This window comes from Ambystoma mexicanum, chromosome 1p, assembly GCF_040938575.1.
Source record: "Ambystoma mexicanum isolate Mex_15411 chromosome 1p, UKY_AmexF1_1, whole genome shotgun sequence".
Classification (NCBI taxonomy): Eukaryota; Metazoa; Chordata; class Amphibia; order Caudata; family Ambystomatidae; genus Ambystoma; species Ambystoma mexicanum.
Genome location: NC_090921.1, coordinates 1,008,757,146 through 1,008,777,092, shown reverse-complemented (window position 1 = coordinate 1,008,777,092; position 19,947 = coordinate 1,008,757,146). Strand labels below are relative to the sequence as shown.

The 19,947-nt window shown below is 45.0% G+C and overlaps 2 protein-coding genes across 2 annotated transcripts in view; one reads left to right on the top strand and one right to left on the bottom strand.

The window, feature by feature from the left end:
- EXOSC6 (exosome component 6) overlaps positions 1-5,187 on the bottom strand; it is a 38,248-nt gene extending 33,061 nt beyond the window's left edge. The window contains exon 1 of the mRNA XM_069655050.1: positions 4,356-5,187. Within this exon, the coding sequence (XP_069511151.1) occupies positions 4,356-5,060 (705 nt within the window). The 5' untranslated portion in view covers positions 5,061-5,187. The remainder of the gene's footprint in view (positions 1-4,355) is intronic.
- Positions 5,188-5,367: 180 nt separating this feature from the next.
- IMMP2L (inner mitochondrial membrane peptidase subunit 2) lies at positions 5,368-6,141 on the top strand. The gene has a single exon (XM_069655061.1). It carries the CDS (start codon positions 5,489-5,491, stop codon positions 6,005-6,007), a length of 519 nt encoding a protein of 172 aa, XP_069511162.1. The 5' UTR covers positions 5,368-5,488; the 3' UTR covers positions 6,008-6,141.
- Positions 6,142-19,947: the final 13,806 nt, after the last annotated feature.

Here is a 19,947-nt window from a genome sequence, read left to right as displayed (position 1 = left end):
AGTGCATTCACTGTAGAGTGATAAAATCCAAGCTTTACTGTTTAACCACAGTGTGAGATTCTGGGCAAATAATGCAATAACTTGTAGTATAGAGTATTAATGTCCTCAGTAGTGCCATCATTAACGTTGTTCCCACTTTGCTGCCAGTCACTAAAGTGGCAAGAGACATCCAGAGTCCTGCCCCACAATAGAACAAGTGAAACTCTTTGCTGTGCTGTATAATGCTAGGTTATTAAGCCTTGTGTAGCACATAGTCAACCGTTTTCACAGTTTCTTGGAGTTTCAGGATATGCAAGAAGCGGGGTATGGTTGATGTGTGCCGATCTCAAAATATAGGGCATTCTGTGGGGTGTATGTATTGTGAGTCTTCCGGTGCAATGTGTGCTCCAAGTTGGTAGCATAGATTGTTGAGTCTGGCAGAGTGGTATTTAAGGAGTATGGAGAGTTGTATTGGTGTATCAGTGGCGGGCTAGTGTTCTATACAGGGACATTTAGTGTAGACCACTATCTTCGGGTGGTGTGCATTCCATTGTGTAACCTGTGTTGTTTTGGTGGAAGAGTTGTGTTTAAATATGTGTTGTTGGTTAGGGTGTGATGTCAAATGATTTTTTAGGTGGTTATCATTACATTACAGTCGTTCACATGCATTTGCTTACATCAATGTAAAACAGCCATGCCCTGGCTATTATGCCATGTTATGCCATAATAGGTAACGCTAAACTGTGTTGCTAGATCAGGTGACACTGCCATGGCAAAAATGTAGGGCCCATGGTTTCTAGTCAGTTTCCCAGGACCTTCCTTATGACTGCCCACTGACTTGTCAAAGACACTTCAACTGTAACACTGCATGCATGCCTCACTCCAGTCAGGAGATGCTATGTATTCTGGTACTTTTAGTACTAGGTCTACTATGGGGAAATCTGGGACTAAGTCCCAGAATGCAAAGTTAAAACCAGGACAGGGTTCAAAATTGAGGGGCGCTAGAAGCTATTTAGCTCTTGCTTGTAGCCTGGATAGCTTGACACCAACAGCTACCAGCAGCTACTTTTGGCCCCCCAGACCAACAGATGCCGAACAAATACACTGTGTGAATTTAACCCTGCATTTGGGACAATCTATAAAAAAACATTACGACACATATGCGCATTCAGGGTCATAAATAATGCATAAAATTGTACGTTTGCATCCAACGTGGAATTTAGATTTGCAGAACATGATGTACAAGCTCCTTGTTCCGCAGTGGGTAGCTTCTGGTCACTACTAAATGCTGGGTGTCTATGAGCAGCCTTTTAGCTCTTGTTCACCCAATCTTAATTTTGATCCCTGCAGGACTAAACTTGCATCTCCCGAATGGAATGGGGCATGTTTGGCAATGCTCAATCTTAAATGGGATTGTGGTACAAAGCAGATCATGGCCTGTATCATCAAATATCAAGTAACAAAGCAAGCTACTATGCAAGCACCAGAGAAATGAGTTAGGGAGAATTCCCTTCAACCTTAGAGACTCCCGGCTCTTTTGCTGGACTTGAGTTTTTCATTTTAACCCTGGAGTGAGCGAGACCTTTTTCCTCACTGTCGCATGTGTTTTGACCTGATCTGGATTATGCGATTCCTCTGTTTTGGGAGTCTGACAAAGTACATAGGCATCTACTTTTTGTATGGTGACAGCGTCGCAGAGAAATCCTTTAGATTTCTCATATGGTTTGAATACCCTTTCTTGGGTGAACTACTGTTCCCAAGCATAGTAAAGTGAAATTTACTTTACTTACCATTTCTCTTTGTAGTTCTAGCACACACCATCTTATGTGGAGTGCTGGTGGGTTACCTAGTAGCACCCTCGTCCTAACTTCTCATGTAACATTTTTGATGTTACCCTGACTGCTTTAAATGGCTGGTGGCAGTGGTTTAATGTTCCTACCATTGTGCTTCCCTACCAGAGGCTGAACCCTCAGTTGCAGTACAGCACCCATGGGTTGCCATTTCGTCAAAGTGGCCCTGGTCGTCTTTTTTCACGATTTTCTATTTGTGAGGTCTTTCTTGGGTTTTACTCTGTGCGGTGAACCAGGTTTGCGCCCTTTGTTCATTTTGCCTTTGGCAGGCTTCAGCCCTGACGCCTGCCTCTCGCTCCAGTGTGTCTGGAAGGACAGGATGTGAGGGAGGGTCCCGAAACTCCCCTGTCCTCTGTCTCTAGGAATGCCTGAATGCAACCAGTCCCGATTGGCTGGCTGTCCTTTTAGTACAGCCACCCTACTGTGTGATTGACAGCCTGGGCTGGGATAAACTTGCTTAAAAGGCGAAGGTGTTGGGACTAGAGGCAGAGTCGACCACTGGGAGAAATACCCGACGAAGAAACCATGAACGAAGCTTGCCGCATTCGCCTGGACCTTTGAATTGTCTGGTGAAGCCCTGCTGCTGTGCTGAAACTTTCAATTCGACAGAGAGGCTCTGGAAGGGATGACTTGTCCCCTTGAGTTAGTGGGACCAACTAACCCCGAGATGAACTCCACTGGACCATCTTCCCCGACTGGCTGTACTTTTTCATTGCAGCAAGGACCGAGTGCCAGGGGTCGAGAAATCCCTAGTTGAAAAACGTCTGAAATCCAGCTAGAAGCTCCAGGAGTCTCCCAAGGAAACTCCAGAAGCAAGTCCCTCACCAGAGTGCAGGACCCAAGGAGTGAAGGAAGCCCCATCGGTATCCGAGATCTGCGGCGGTCCTGTTCACCAAGCAACGAAACGGCAAAGTGCTGCTGAACCGAAAAGAGCCCTTAGTTGCTGACGACCTCCCAAGTACTGCCCCAGGAGCCCTCCTGGCGTCCTCCCCTTGTCCCTGTGGCTGAGGCTCAGGAACACGGGTCTGCACCGCTGTAGCAAGACAGAATCCAGCCGAACCACTTCGTCAAACCAGAGTTACTGGTGGGGTACTTACCTCATTGTCTTTTAGCTGTGCTTTTCTCAGTTGGGAATTGCAGTGGCTTACTTTTAGAGTTGATTCCTACTCTCCTTCCAGAGGCTTAACAGCTTGTCACCCTACAAGTGATGTATTTTGTTTAACAAACTCTCTAACTTTGTGCAAGACTGATTCTAATTAGTGCCTCAGCTCCATAGACCGTTTCAAATTGACTTTGGCTGCCCAGGCTCCCTGAAGACTCTTCTAGCCCATTGACTTTGATATTGTCCCTCATAGGTGGTAACTTGTTTTAGGAAAGGTAGGTATAGATTTCATTGGAAGATTTAAGTGTCCTCACATTTACTGAGAGCCTGTTTAACCTTTTCCTTCCTTCCTTAAACATTTCCTTTCTGCAAACTCAGAATCTGCAAAGTATAACTAGCGTGATCTAGTGTGATATATAAATGCCATTACTGTCCTTGTGATTGAAGTCACCCCAGGGTGTAGGAATTGTGTATGAAGCATATCCAAAGATTATCCACTAACTTGTCCTGATTATGAAAATTAATTTTAAAATATATTTACACATGAATTGCCTTTTAATGAATACTTACTTAAAAATTGATGTTAAATAAATAACTTTATAACACAAACCTTGAGTGCGTTACTTGGATACTTGTATTTACAAATTTCAATTGTACAGCTCTACAAATTGACTGCTTACTACCAACTTGTGTAGTACAGTCCTACACCAAAAGCTGGGTTATCTAATACCAAGCAGATGATGGACCAGAAAAGCAACTCACAAAAGTGCCTATGACCAGAGGGCTGATGCACCAGATGAGCCGAGGGCCAGAGGACAGCAATCTACCAAGGAGCACAGGATCAGTAGGGTGACTGACCAGAGTAGAGTGACTCAACAGGGAGTCAACCAGATGCACAACTCACAAGGGCATAGCTGCCAAGTGGAACTGTGTCACGCATAACACCATGATCCAGCACCTTCCATTTGCATGCTGGTACCTTTAGGCCCATACTTATAGGGGAAAGAACAAAAATACCAGTTCCAACATTCAACGAGAAATACAGAGACTGGCTCATGTTTGAACACCTGGAAGCTCTGCAAGGGAGCAGAAGACCGGGAGGAGGGATTGGGGGGGGGGGTGCAGGAGTCAAGGAGCGGAGGGGCAAATGATAATGACTCGCCAAGGACCAGTTGGGCAACAAAGCAGTGAAGCAAAGGATACACTTTTATAAATCAAATACATACAAGAAATGAAATAAGACACATGTTCATGAAATACAAAGTGTAATAAAAGCTTTATGTTCTCACATACTATGTGTTCACTCTATGTACGTATTTTTTGGGGTTATGCCTTAGTTTCGGGACCTATCCACAGTGTTTTAGGTGTGGCTTGTTTGTTAGCCTCTTTGGATGGACAGTCAACACTGTCTCTCGCTCTCTCACCTGGTTGAGCTGCGGCATCAGGGCTAGGCTCATGCAGGCAGCGGACTTGCCAGGCTCGGGCTCCTCCTCGCCGTCTGTAGGGTCGAGAAGCAGGCTTCCTCCAACGCCACGACAAAGACCACAGCCCACAACAAGGTCGTACATCTCGATACCTGCGTCGGCCAGGGCCAGCGAGGCGCACGAGACCGCGCCTGGTAGAGCACAGCCGCGATCCTCCAGCACGAGCACCCACACCTCAATCTGCGAGCGGGGGTAGCTGCGTAACCGGACGGCCGCCTCCAGGCTCTCCTGCAGGGTTAAGGCCAGCTCGCGCTCCGGGTTGCCGGTGCCTGGCGCGTGCGAGAACGGCCGCTGCGCGCGCCCCCTGCGCGCAAAGGGCGCCCAGCGGAAGTCGCACAGCAGGCGGCCCGCGCGCTGCGCGGAAGCCGCATCGCGGCGCTCCGTCACCTCGCGGGGACCGTAGACGCCGCACAGCAGCTTGGTGCCTCCGCCTAGCTCCAGATAAGCCGACCCCTTCGTTTGGCTCAGTAGCCCGGCGCGCGCGTACACCGGCCGTAGGTCTGCCTGGTCCCGGCGCCGACCGTCCGCCCGGGGAGCCCCAGTCTCGGGCGAGTCTTCAGTTCTTTTCGGGGTGCGCGTGACGAACAGCAGCGGGGACTGGGACTCCTCCGGGCCGCGGATTCTGCGGCTGTCCACACGCGCCATGCCCGTCAAACAGCCTGCTGTACCAGCTACCGCCTACCGGTGCAAGGCAGTACTTCCGGCCAACAAGCAACAACACTTCCAGGTCGCGCGCGGCATTTCTGCTCCATGATCACGTCTCCCTAGATAGTTTTTCCTCACTTAAACCTTTAGCATTTTTTAAGAACGAATATTCCCTTTCTTTGGGGGTGCTTTTCCCATACTATGCATGTTCCTGTACTATGTGATATTTTGTATGCAGTTAGTTACGTGTACACATCATCACGTGTCACCGCCGCTCCGCCCTCTCCGGATTAAAGGTTATTTATGGCAGAGGCAGGTGTTCTGACATCGGAAAAACAAGCTTTGCCTGACGCAATATGGCGCCTTGCCTTGGCTGCAGACGTTACTGCCAAGGACTCTGAGGCTTTGCAGCGCAATCTGTTGCGCTCATGGCCAAAGTTCGTGGGTGGCGAGCTTTGCGATCCTTTACCAGCGGCTTCCTCGTGGCGGTGCCGGTGACAGTAGCCTTCCTCGACCGCGTCGCCTGCGTGGCTCGGGTGGAGGGCAGCTCCATGCAGCCTGCGCTGAACCCACATGGCTCCGTCCAGGACGTGGTGCTACTGAATCGCTGGCGTGCTCGACACGGACAGGTGCAACGCGGGGACGTGGTGTCGCTACTGTCCCCCCGGGACCCGAGGCAGAAACTCATCAAGCGGCTGATCGCGCTGGAAGGGGACATAGTTCAGCCTCTGGGGGCCCGGCGCGTTCCCCTCCGAATACCCCGCGGCCATGCCTGGGTGGAGGGCGACCACCGAGGGCACAGCTTCGATAGCAACGCGTTCGGACCTGTGCCCCTTGGACTGCTGCACGCCCAAGCCACACACATCTTGTGGCCCCCGGAGCGTTGGAGGAGGCTACCAGGCTGTCTGCCACCAGAACGGGAGCCTCTCAAAATATCTGAAAAGTGAAATTCCCGTCAAGCGACGCACCAATCAACCCACTAAACAATATGGACACTATGGGGTCCAAGCATGGCTCACCCCCTTAAAGACTTAAGTCTAACCGGCACCTCCCCAACCAAATATTACCGCAATTTCTGACATCTAAGAGTAAAACCGTGAAGACCCAGCTCAATGGAACTTGTGCAATGCCAGCATCCACCCCTTCCTTGGATACCACAAGGCGACCAATGGCAGAGAAAAGAGACCGAAATCCGCACTTCTGCCTGTATGAAGAGGGCGAGGGTCCAGGAGAAGGCGGCACCCCCGTATTCAACCACTGGCGTGAACCATAAGCACAAACAACACACATCTATTAAAGGTGTTCCGAGACTATTGTAGGTATTCTGAACTCCACGGAGGAGGTATGATAAACTCACTTTGGACATTTCCGGCATGAGCCCTATGGATAAAGGGAATTATAAACCCATCCAAGGAACATGCAGCCAAGACTGGTCACGTGCAACTCCCAAGACAACCCGTGAAAATCATATGTCTTCATGAAGACTAACAGTAAATAAAATGTCTCCCAAACGTACTGCTAATGCTACCGGTCACCGTGCGTAAAGTGATTGTTGGAAGGAACACTGGTTATTTTTGAAAAACCAAAAGTATCCTTCAAATTTAGTCTCCATTAAACGTTTTTCAGTCTTGTGCAATTTGGAGGAACATGTAACCTTTGCCCTTCAGTTACAACCATGCCAACCTTGTCAGTCTTATGGGAGCAACGTTCTTTCTACCATCCAACTCAATTAATTTGAACCCGCTAAACTACATAAACACCCTCAAGTTACACTTGCTCCAAAGAAGGATGATGAAAAATCCGATCAAACAATGTGACAATCTTGCCTCGGAAAAAAAGTCACAAAAGAGAGATGGGAGGGTGGGTTTACTTCCCCGTTGGTTGCGGTGGCCCTGTTTTGTTAATGTTTTTGAGCGCACGGTCTGCTGGCGGCTGGAGCGGCAGAGTTTGGTAGAATGAGCATGGGACCGCTGTGCCGATGGAGGATCATAAGATGGGAGGGTAGAAGACATTGATTCCATCCGCATGTACTCCTGCATATGAACCAGGGACTTCTCCTGGCAGGTCAGCAACCCGGTCAATGCAATCTGTGAATCGGTGTGCCGCAGCCGGGCCTCCACCAACCGGCAGCGAGGACAGCAGTGCTCCGGGCCAACTGATGGACCGATGCGGCGGAGATACAGGCTGCATGACAAGCAGCCTCGCTGTGCCTGGAGGCCTGCTCCCGTGCCATTCGGGCATCCTCTCGGGCCAGTCGGGCATACTCTCTGACCTGAGCACAGGCTGCTGCTGCAGTAGGCTGCCATCGGGCAAGCCGAAAATCCTCTTCTTACTGCCTGCAACTCCCCCATCAAATTCGCTCTTAGCCGATTGGCTGCGTGCAATTCTCTCTGCACACTATCCAGGGACAGTTGGACCTCTTCAATGATTGTACCAAACAAGGAACAGTCATCTACTAGTACCCTGCCATTATTCCCCATTTGTGCTTGGGCTGCCTCCATGGCTGACACTCTCTCAACAATATCTGCTAACACAATGTCAACAACAGGGACAGGTTTAACAGTGGAGGAGAGTAGTTGATCCCTGTTCCTGGTTAGGTACCAATCCCTGGGTGCCCGGAGGAGGTGCAGCAAGCTCGCTACTTCCATGGGGAAGATACTGCTCTACTGTTTAGTCACAGTGGCAATGTCCACAGATGTATCAGTGGTGGAAGTGTCCCAGTCACCGTAGCTGTGCAGCTGCCGTGGCTCTATGTTGGGGGGGTGCGGTGGGATTGTGTCTCCTGGAGTGATTCCCCCAAGTTCGAGCCAAGACGGCTTGTCCCTTCCATGGGTTCACCATCACTGTCGCCTTCTCCCTCCTCTGGAATGTCCCCATGGTTCCCCTGCGTTTTTTAGCTTCCGGTAGTGGGGCAGCTGCAGCTTCTGCAGGTTCCGGTAGTGGGGCAGCCGTGGCTGCTGCAGGTTCCGGTAATGGGGCAGCCGTGGCTGCTGCAGTTTCCGGTAGTGGGGCAGCCACAGATTCCCTTCTTCCTCAAAGTGCTCCTCCCCCGTCTACAGACTCGGGCCTCCTCGCATCCCACGTTCCCAGATCCAGTGGAATCGAGATCGCAGAGTGACTTGAGATTCGCCTACTCTCTAGCGACTAGTTCCTCTGACCTTTTTGTGAGGATTATCTTGTCACAGACTCATCCAGATACTGTTTACAATCAGTTTCACTTGGAACTTTCCATTTTCAGCTGTTAATATTCTGTACCCGCAATGTTTTGCACAAACCACATTCAAGCAGAAAGATGGCACTTATTTGGTTTCAACTCAGTGAGTCTCCATGATATTATCTACTAATAAGCTGTCAACTTTGTGCTACTACTCAGGAGGTGGAGGTTGTGTCCTTTCTGCAGCAAACTTACGGTGCCATGAAAATTCTGGTCAGCTGTTTATATTTGACCTGATCAGTTCTAAGGTGCATGCGTTCTTTTTCAGTGACCTTGCAATTTCAACCTCTCTGTGGTTTTACAGTACTTCATGGGTGGGGCCTGGCTTTGCTTTCCTTTTGTAATTACATTCAACAAATGAGATGTCAAATGGTAATCTTTCTAATGTCTTTGCCCAGTCATGTTGGTGGTTTTTATGTTTAACCATTTCACACCTATCTGTGCCTGGTCACTTTTAGAACCCTTTCACTGATTGTTACCAATCGACAGGGATATCCTTTTTAATTGATTTGTGTCTCAACAATTGATGTTGCATGATCTTGATCCGTATATCCTTTGCTTGTTATCTGGAATTGCTTTTCTTTCTATAACTCATACATTACTGCATTTTATCAGAAAGATTATAGAAAGGCATTTCATACCCGAAACGAAGATAGCTTTTGAAGGAGCTTTCATTAAATCCATTGGGGTAAATAACTAGCTGGCATTATCAAAAGGTGCTTTGAATGCAATAGTCCAGGTCTTTTGTGGCCATTCTTTTATTATTAGGTTTATTTTTTATTTTTAATTATGCTGCATACCAAAGCTAATCCTTTTTATGAGTAAAACACCTAGCACAATAAAGCTTTTCCAAGGACAAACATGTTATGGGACAAACCAATCAATATGAGACTACTGGTAAGATACTCATTATGGCTGTGCTGTGTTCTACAATAGCCAACACAATCACCCTTCTACTGTTTTGAATGTAATTTATCTAATCATGTGGCTCGTCACTGGGTTTGGAACCGACCCCAAAATGTACCCAGTTGTTTAAGCCCGATCATTAATACATGTGACTTCCAATACCTGTTTAAAGAAATTCATGTTGGTCTTTTATAGGTTGTGATCTTTTATAGGATGTTTGTATCCTCTGGCTGATGGTTGCTTAATAACGATTTAGGTGAATTGTGTAAATGTATACCATTCAGTACAAAGATTAGAAAAAAGTGAGTGCATGCTATAAACGCGTGCATTTTGTTATTCTCGTGGAATCCCCAAATTGCTTGCAGGTAATCTTCTACTGTCCCTCGTCAGTGCTATGGACAAGCTGCCTGGGTTGGACACAGTTCTTTATTTGCCTTAGTTGCTTGTCCCTGTGTCTCGTCCCTTGAGGTGCCGGGCCATGAGGTCCCTCTTTACTGGCAGTCCTTAATATACATTTCATCCCACGCCAACGGGTCAAAATCTGGGCCTGTTCTCGGCAAAGCAGATAAAATTAGTACTAGGATGAGCAAATGCAGGATTTGGATCAATGGAGGAGGGGAGTGGGGGGGGGGGGTGCACAAACCCATGTTGCAGTTCTACCCATTTCCTCAAGGGAATTGCCTTTAGCTTATGCCCAGGAAGTAGCCACTTTCCTGGTGGACCGGCCATGTACCTGAAAGGGAAAATGAACGTATTGCTTTTAATATTATGCAGCATTGTGTTCCCTGATCCAGCAGCTGATTGTTGTGGGTGGAAGGTTTGATACCCTTGTGGGCAGCACCATAAAGACAAACAAGGCCTCCAACTTCCTAAAGCTTGCTGATCTGTCCTGATAGTTTTATGGTCCCACACACGTTTAACAAAAACTACAACGGTCATCTTGTTAAAAAAATAAGTAGATAATCTCCTAATCCAAGTAAAGGCATAATGTTTCGTTAGCGGAAAAACGAGGAAAATGTCCCAAAACTCACTGTATCCAGAAGGTATCCTGGATGTGACTTTGGGCGCGTTTTAACAGGGAGACTGCATACGACTAGTTGGCTGAAAAAGACATTTTTTGTCTCTCCATTTTGCACCCCCTTAACTTTGTATGCTTGCTCTTTGAATTCGTAGGCTGTCTTTTTGCTGGTAGAACTTTGATTCCACATCTTATTAGGTTTGATTACCAGTAGCAAAACAGGATCAAAAACATAAAGCAAAGTTGTCACATGTTATACATCAAATATAAAACCATAGTAATAAACAGAATAGGTAGAGCAAACACACCCACCCTTCCATTGTTCTTGCGTAACAATTTCCATATAGTCACGTGTACATTAACAAAATGGGTCAGTAGTCAAGAAGTCCTAGGGCTCTCTGCAGTGCAGACAAGTGAACCCTTTTTTGGGGGTCTTGGCAAAATGTGGAAATGGTCTTTGTGAATCACACATGGTGTAGGTAAGTCACATATGAAGGTCTGTGACTCTGCCAAAGAAGAAAGGTAGTGAGGGTCCAGGGTAATCGTCCCCAGATGCGAGTTTTGGGGGAGGGATGGTGGGACAGTCCTTCCTTTTTTGCAGCAGTTGTAGACTAGTTTGAAGATTGGAGATCAGCTTTCAGACTAAGGTATACAAGTTGTGGTCTTTCAGTGAAATGCAAATTTACCAACTCCTTGCTCTGCTTTGGATAGGTGGTTACAATAGGAGTTAGTTGAAGAGCCACGTCTTAAGCTATTTCCGTAGTTTGGTGGTCCTCTTCCATGCAAAGGTGCTTGAGAAGTGTATAGCATAGGTTCCATTCCTTACGATTAGTGCATTGGGCTACTTTTTGTAATCACCATTAATGTTATGGTAGGTTTAAAAAAGCATGACAAATAGCCACCTACCCAAGATTTGAGAGTAGAATAGGACGTTTCAATAGATCACTGGGAATTGATTTGTTCTGCTGCACAGCATAACTAATGGCATTGGTCGATTGTTTTTATTAACCACATCAGATGGTTGCTTGGTAAATGTGAGCAACATCAAAAATGGAGCACAGAACTAGTGAATTAAAATTGATTATTTAGAAAAAAAATCCAGAATCGATAGTATATAGCAATTTGTGCTGCTAACTATGTCACTTTGATTTGGATGGTCAGTCGTGAATAGGTGTAACGGCAAGGTCATTATTTGCCCGTGCTGCTACTATCAAACACTGCACACTTTGGAAAGAGTAGGATGCTCGAAATCCCTAGACAGTTAGAATGGCAAAGAGCTGGACACAACATTGTACTTCTTTTGTCTGGCATTAGCCTGGCTCAAAGTAATCTCTGCTAAACATAGAAACCATCTGACAGACGTTTGGTAATTGTAGCAGATTATACACAGACATTTCGATGTAATGAGGCAAACTACATGTTTGAAGCAAAGAAAAAGAAAATACACCAGTTGGTTCTGGGACGACTGTGTCCTTATGCTGGTGGCTTTTTCATGACATGCTCTTTTTCTCTATGAAATAATTTCAGTTTATTGATTGCTATTTATTGTACAAGGATGTGACCTATTAGATTATGTCACTTTACAAATGGTCGAAGTGATAATGGAATACAGAAATTGGATTCAATGTTTCAACCTTTGCTTGCCAAAATTGAATGGGCTTGTTTCAGGCATGTCCTGTTGCCTCACACACCTGCAACAGAATTCAGGTTTATCTTTTGAAAAATGTTTTGTCCAGAGTGAAATACTAGCAGGATATGGTTTTAAAGATTCTAAGGGATTTGGCTCAACTAATCCATCAAATTCGATTTCTTAGAATTTGTTTGGTAGATTTTGCTGTAAATGTATGCAGGGGGACCCCCTGCAGCACCTCCACCCCCATAATGCCCCCACATTAGTTATTACCGTAAACTCAACCCCTCCCCCCCATATATATATTTGGGCCAACATTTATTGAAAATAACCCTATAAAATTGAATTTGATGATTTCTCCTGCGGCAAAACCTCCCGATCACGCTGTCAAGGCTTGCTCTGCATCTTGCGCTCTTGGTGATTTTTCTTTTCTTTGCTCATATCCACATTTCCTTTCATGTCTCTGGTCCAAATTCCCTTCCTAAATCTAAATGCCATGTATATGAGGGACTAAGGAAACTATGGGGTGCATTGATGTGTAGATGTTAAATGTGGCAATGAGAAACCCAACTTTTACGTCCCCTGCCTGATTGTTCCCTCCTTTAGGGTCCCATGTTGAAGTTGTAGGTAGGGTGCCATGTAACCTGGTCGCAAGCAAATTTACTTGAAACTGTCTTCATCAGAAGTTTAAAATATGACAGGGTTTATAAAAAAATTCCTAAGTGGTAATAGGCGGCTCATTGCACAGAAGAAAGGCAATTCATTTGATAATTGTATGTCAATCAGTGTAATTAATGCAGAGCGGTTTACTTGTGGCGCTCGCAATGAAGAACACACTCTCCGTTTTATTTCTGGTTTATGCCAAGGTTTAAATATATGTATCTCACAGATTACATTGTTATAGGGAACCGGAGTGGAGGGACTTTACAGAGAAGTTGCGAGTTTCTTAGAAATAATGTTTAGATAGTGGTGGAAGCATGCTAATCATTATAAGTGCAGTAGGATTTAACTATTTGGTTCCTGGTGACGACAATAAAAATTACAGATTAAGTGTGGGGAAAAAGAAGAGATGGTTTTAGTGGAAACCAGCAAATATTGAATTTGAAAGACCATGTAGTTCAACTTTTCTCAGGCAGGTGAAAATGGACTGAGTATTGCAAGCAAATTACATACCCTGACGAGTAGGGAAGAGGGAAAAGCAGTCGATTCATGGTGGCCATTATTACATATGTGAAAAGACAATAAAATAAGTTGCTGGAGATGCTTCCAATACTATAGGAAAAACTGCACTGGAAGAGCATGTACAGAGGGCAAAAAGATAATATATTTTTGTAAGCATAACCATGCACTGGACATGAGTGAAACGGAATTCAAAGAAAATACAAAAATAGAGGAATGGGCAGGAAATAAAATACAACTGCAGTGCATCTGCTAAATAAATGCCTATAAATGGAGGCTAACCACTATGAGAAAAGGAAATTCGGCTGAACAGTGTTCTCGCGTCTAATTGCTAACATCTGGAACAACATGCCTAAAGAAATTTGAACCACAGAAGACCACATCACCTTCAGGAAACTTCTCAAAACTTGGCTATTCAGCAGACGACGACAACCTTGAAGGGACACTGGTAACACCACCACAGGCAAATAACTAGAGAGGAGACGAGATGGGCCAAAAGAACCACAAACAAGAACCTGTCTAGATACCGCCAAGCAGCATCCAAGTTCTGCACCAGAGGCTCCAACAAACTGACTGACTTTACTAGCCCTTTTTTCCATTCCTGCTCCTCCTACTTAACTGATGCCATTACACCAGACCTTGGACTAGCCACACTCCACATAAACAAAGAGAGAAGCATTACTATGTCCACACCCAGCATCTACAGATACTGAAGCACACCTAGAGTGCACCACCCACATAGTCCATAAAACCATCAACAATGCACCAAGATTCCAGATTATCTTGCATCTACGACCATCTCTGACTCTGGATCCCTTATGAACACTATCCAACCAGTGCAAACAACCAATCCATCATAACCCACAAAACACACGAACACCAACACAAAACGCTACACACACCCGAGACACTGAATCTTACCCATGTGGTTACAATGAAAAGGCCTCTCACAAAACGATCTTGTGCAAAACAACACTCACAGATGCCAGCTCCTCCTGGTTCTTAATGTAACCTCTCATCCTATCCACACCAATCCCCTGCCCCCCCAAACTCCTTTCTTGCAGAGCCACGCGTGTGCCTGGAGACTGCCCCTGGGTGGTAGCGGGACAAGTTAACATAACATAAAATACTAGAGGAAATCCTGTGTACATTAAAAGTCTAGAGCCGCTTGGGAGAAGTAAGCATTGGGTAATGGATAGTACCGGGCTGCAAAATTTGCATTTGCCACTGGTTAGTGATATTGACTCTTGGTGAGTAAAACAAGTGGTGTGTTATATGTATAGAATTCAGGTGGCAAGTGACTTTTTATGGCTAGTAGCTAGCAACTTGACACCCCCCCCCCCTTGATAGTACATCTAAAGCCTGCCGAGAGCCATTTAGGCACATATACAGAATTCATGGCATGCTACATGGTGATTTCTTCCTACTAGTATATCTTTTGATAGCCAACAAACTTATAAGAATTATGAAATCTTTGAGATTCTAAAAGAAAGGCAGAAATCCACTTTGTTCAGACCTACAAAAAATGGCAAACAAAGTTGCGTGAACGATAGCCAGTTTCAATTTAACATGCAGAAAATGTGTGCCTTAGCATTAATACCAGTTGGACTCGTGGCTGCCAACATGAATATCAAATTAGACTTTCTTTGAGTGTGATGAATCGGAACTAGTGCATTTCCTTGTGGTTGAGAAGAGGAGAAGTGGAAGAACGTTGCCCAAAATAGAAATTGCGCACTGGAACTGCTATGATATAATACTTACATGGATTGCCTAAAACAGCTTGTACACCTGAGGGTTGACATCACAGTATAAACAAAGCTTTAGGAAGAAGCAAGCTGAACATCTGGACACTTATGGAGATTCTACAAACTAAACAATCTTCTCAGGTATCAGAAATAATACAAAAGACGAGACAAAAGGAGTGTGCAAGAATATCTTTGAAACACGAGGAATTAATAGAAAATGGAGGTTATGTGGCTGAAAAATGGCACTCACAGAGCATCACCCAATACATAGCATTGCTTTCCATGTGATATTTGCAGCATAATAGCTGCTGTCTCAACGATAAATAGTATCAGAAAACATCCAGAAAATGGGCTTTGTTTGGTTTGTTGCTGTTATGTCAGCAGTAAGTTTTCTGCCTTTAAATCATGGGGGGCTGGGGGGTGCCCTCCCGTACTCCTCCTCCCTCTCGATGGCAATTTTCAAGCCTTTTTTGAAAAATAATATTGGTAGGTCAGCTCCCATAATACTTCCTGCCCTATCCCACATCTTCATTCTGACAGGTTATCGAATTCTGAACCCTGTTACTGATCTACAAATGCATCTAAGTTGAGCAGTGAATATACTAATAAATGTATATTTTTGCATTGTTCTGATTTTAAGTAACGGTTATTGAAGTCCTAATGCAGTGATAATTCTGTGCTTTCTTCCTTCGTTTTGTAATTTGCAAAGTAAGTTTATTCATCTTTAGAATGAGTTTGCTGAATTTTCCCAAGGTTTGTCTTTGTTTGGCCATCTCTGGTGGGCCAGAGAGCTCTCAATCTACTCCCTCACTGGTGCTCTGATTCTGGGTAAACTTGTTGGTGAACACGTGCGGATCAGTAGTGATATATAGGTGCAACTGTGCCTGGAAAGGAGGTTTAGAGAAGCCCAGCTCGACGGTTTAGCCCATATTCTATTGATAGTAGGGGTGGAGGAGATATATAGGGCTAATGTTCTCTCTATTTATTGTAGCTAGAGCACATATCACAGCAATCTGTCAACAACAGAGTCCTCTTGGGTTTTCCAAATCTTGGTAAAGGCCGGTTTTACCCCGTTATAAACAGCCTTCAATTATGCTGCATAATAGTACAAGCCCAGCCCCTCCCCCCTTCTTGGTTGTGGGGGGTTAAAGCTAATCTATGTGGGGAGCTCCTCCATACAAAGACTAGGAGACATGTCTACAAGTGCAGGCAACGATCGCCCCCGGCTTCAGCACTGGCAGGGTTTGGAACAGATAGGGCTACTGGGGCAGGATTGACTTATTAATTGAAGCTATCCTGCTGAACCAAAATGCCACCAAGTTCTACCAGGAGTATCTGCCAGAATCTGGAGCACCATGCGAGGGGTGGGTGGGAGTAAACCTATAGGCCAGAGGAAAGTCTGATCACCTAAATCCCCAAATATTTAACTGTAGAATTTCAACAGTGCAGGAGCCAACATAAAGTGTTGAGGGCATGTCATTAGGGTGCTATCCGCGATGAGCATTGCCTCATGTTTCCTGACTTTTGTATACTGAAAAGGAGTATAATTGGTGCCTCTTAATAGACAAGAGCTCAACCCCAAGGGCGAAAAGTGTAGGAGAAAATGGGCACCCCATCTTGTGCCTCATCTATGAGAAGGGGATTGAAAGGAACTACCTGAGCCACATGTTTGTTTTAATTGAAGACTGCCTTAAGGTAATTTCCCCCTAAACCCATTTTTACCCTTCTCCCAGGAAGAGTCATATGATGCAGTTAAAGTCCTTCTCTGCATCGAGGGCTACCAGTACATTGGGGGTGTGGGTCCTGTGGGTAATCTATTAAATTTACAATTCGTTGGGAATTATCCAAAGCTTGTCTCTCCTTGACAAATTCTGAATAGTCCTTCTTTATCAGCTTAGGAAGAATGCCTTCCAGCCTATTTGCAAGAATGTTAGCATGTGATAATTGGGGCCGTAACCTGCCATCCAGCAAAATGGCTCCTTGAATACCTCTGACAGAAGGAGGGTCTGAGGTCATATAGAAAATCTTTCCAGAGGGGCAAGGCTGGCTCTGCTAAAAACCCTGGTAGGCCTCCCGCCATCAGACTGAGGGGGCTCCGCAACCCCTCTTGACACTATCAGCTTCCTGACCATGCCACACAGGATAATGTGACAAAAGCTTCCCCTTTTTATATAACCTGTATTCTGACAAACAAAAGGGGCAGGCTGCTTTAACAATTTCAGAATTAAATATTCCGAATGTAGTAAATACTGGTTAAAGAGGCCCATGATATGTTTGAGTTGTGTGAAACAAAAAACGATGTCTTAGTGAAAAGGTTGCAGTGTGTCGCACTCACAGCACAACATTCGCACTGATGGAGAAAGGACATTAAGTGTTTAGAAGTTAAAGCAAATAAAAAGAGCAAAACTTAACTAGACACAAGCTAGATCCACGTTATATCAGAATTATCACGGATTCTTAAATGTGCTTTAGGCAACATGTAATCTAGGGTCTATTCATTTTAGTAACCGTTGGCCTGTGTTTGAGCCTTTGTATTCCACAAGGAAGCAAATGCCACATTGAAGGCTGTTTTCCACAAATAATGTGTGTGGCCCTCTTTACAACTACTTTAGAAGGCTAGTCATTTTTGGGAGATATGCATGGTAGGGAAAAGAATTTGGAAACTTGTCCTTAAGTGGATATCATTCTGCCTGTTTGAGAGCCGAGCACCATAACATACTGTATCCCTGACGTTGAACTCACTGAACATACAAGGAAATGTAGCAACGAGGATGATTTTCATGGCAATAGTTTGCAGGGCTGGCAGTAAACTGCCTATTACATCTGACAGCGCCAACCTCACCCACTATTGAGTGCCTTTTAAGAACCAGTGATCATTGTATAAAGTGATTTGAAAGGTGAGCGCCTGTTCTGCCAGATACAAAATAGCTAGTGATATGTGGTTGTGGGCTCAAGCAATTTGGGTAAAGGGAGACTACACTAAAATTAGGAGCAAACTGGGTTGATTGCAGACAGCATTGCTGAGGGAGAGAGTAGACTGGATGGAAATAATAGCCTTATCTTTGGGGGACTGATTTCAGAAAGGATCTTGGAGCAGGACAAAGTATCCAGACTGAGAGGGACTTGGGTGCCATATCCTGGCACAATGGTACAAAGAGGGAGAAACTCACCAGGTGTTAGCTAGTAGTTCATGCCTGAATGTGAGGGAAATAGATCCACAGTAGGTATAGGTGCTCTAAGGAAGTGTACTACTTTTCTATAGAAAGTGAATAAATCCCATATCTCTTTTGTATTTAAAGATGTTTTGGGGGACCCTGATTACGTTTATATCACTGGAAACCATAATGTAGTCCAAAAGTGTATGTGCTTTGGTGAATTTGAATAAATGAAATGGAACCCTTTTGGTCTGAACACTTACATAACTTGTGATATCCAGTAGCTATGAGTCACACGGACGGAGGGAGGGTGGCACTTTATAGACCTGATGTAGTGTGACTGCCATAGCCAATAAGCTAACTGAATCCTATTGCCCTAAAAAAAAAATTGAACTGGGGGTGCTGATGTTGAAAGGGCCTGAGTCTCGAAGAACAAAGGGAGAATAGGATTCACTGTCCACGGGTATCCTAGGAATATATTTTGTGAATAATTGTAGTATGACACATTTAATGTATCGGTCTGAACAATCATCCACCTTTGCATTATAACGGGGTGCTTCTTTGAAAACAATTATGTTAATTACATCATAGTGTTTGTCCTATTAGTTGACAAGACAAGCCTACCAACCATATTATTTAGGTACGTTTTTTGGTGAGCTTAGGTTGCCAGCAGTATATGTGGTGTAAATCTCTTGCATTGTGAGTGGGCATCACAGGTAAATTCCATCTTCTATGTCTGTAAATAATTTGTAATTGCAAACTAGCCGGTTTCTTGTAACAGGGTGTGGGAGTGACATTGTTGTACATTAACGCCATTCTATAAGGGCTTCGAAAAACGAGCTTAAAATAAAACTTGACAATTGTGTACGTTTTATTTGGGTTGGGGGGGGGTTAAATTGCCCCGAATCAGGTAGCACCATATCGGTCCTACAAGGTCCTCCACAAAGGCCAACATTATGCAATTGAATTGATGCAAGAGTTGTTGCTGTCCTTGATTTTGTGTATACACTGGCCAACCGCATCCCCCAACCCTCTGAGCAACACACCAAGAGCCAATGCTTTCCATCTATATCCGTCGCTTTCTTCTTCAATTCAAACAGAATTCCACCACCTACAAGAGCATCACCCCTGTTTCCCCTTGGCCAAAGCAAGTAAGTGCATGTGAACTACCTATTCTGTAGTCTGTCCTCATCCCTTTAATGCACCCAATGTCTGCTTTATGGATCTTGCGATGGGGTTCATTAAATATGTAAAGTTTGAATAGAAACCAGGGAGATACCTAGCTTCTTACGGCTTTCTCGTCCTGTGCTGAGCCCTTAATGTTGACCCAGTAATGTTTTGTCACTATCAATCTCTTCGAACATGAATACCCCCATAAAGGCACACAAAAGCACCTTACCAATCATTGCTAGTAAGAGACGGGAAAGTTAAGAAAGTAGATATTCAAGGCCACCCGGGAGCTCTGGTGGGTATCATGTATCCTAGGTCTGCGAAACAGGTGTCCAGTTCGATGGGATGGTATAATGTAGTAGTCTCCAGGAACCCTCTAGCAATCTCATATCATTCTTAAAGCTATGCTTTATGAACCAGGTATGCAAAGCATGATTCCCCACACCTGCCGTCTCTTCACAGCTGCAATGTGGGCAAGGGGAATTGTGCTCAATTGTTTATTTAGCACAGTACCCCAAGCATGTTGATTTCGTGAACTAGAATATAGACCAATCGGTACAAAATGGAAACGCCATCAGCCCATATGAGGAAAATATGCATCCAATTTCTTGTAGGATACCGTCATCTGCAAGAAGTTCAGATTTCTTCTGGTGGGACCTGCCTTTGGGGGGAGGTCAGTTTTGAGCCACTGCTTGACCGTTTTGTAAAAGTGTAAATATCGGGGCATGAATTTGTCGACACCACCCGACTCCCTTTTTCCAGTGCAAAGAGCTGTTAGTGGGGGAGGCAATAGCTATCTGCCTTCAGGAAACGCCATGTGGGGACGGTGCACACCTTGTGTATGCATCCCCCATATCCCCTCTCTGGAAG

What these genes read in the sequence shown, in the direction of transcription:
- IMMP2L (XM_069655061.1), top strand. Translation starts at nt 5,489, where the DNA reads ATGGCCAAAGTTCGTGGGTGGCGAGCTTTGCGATCCTTTACCAGCGGC.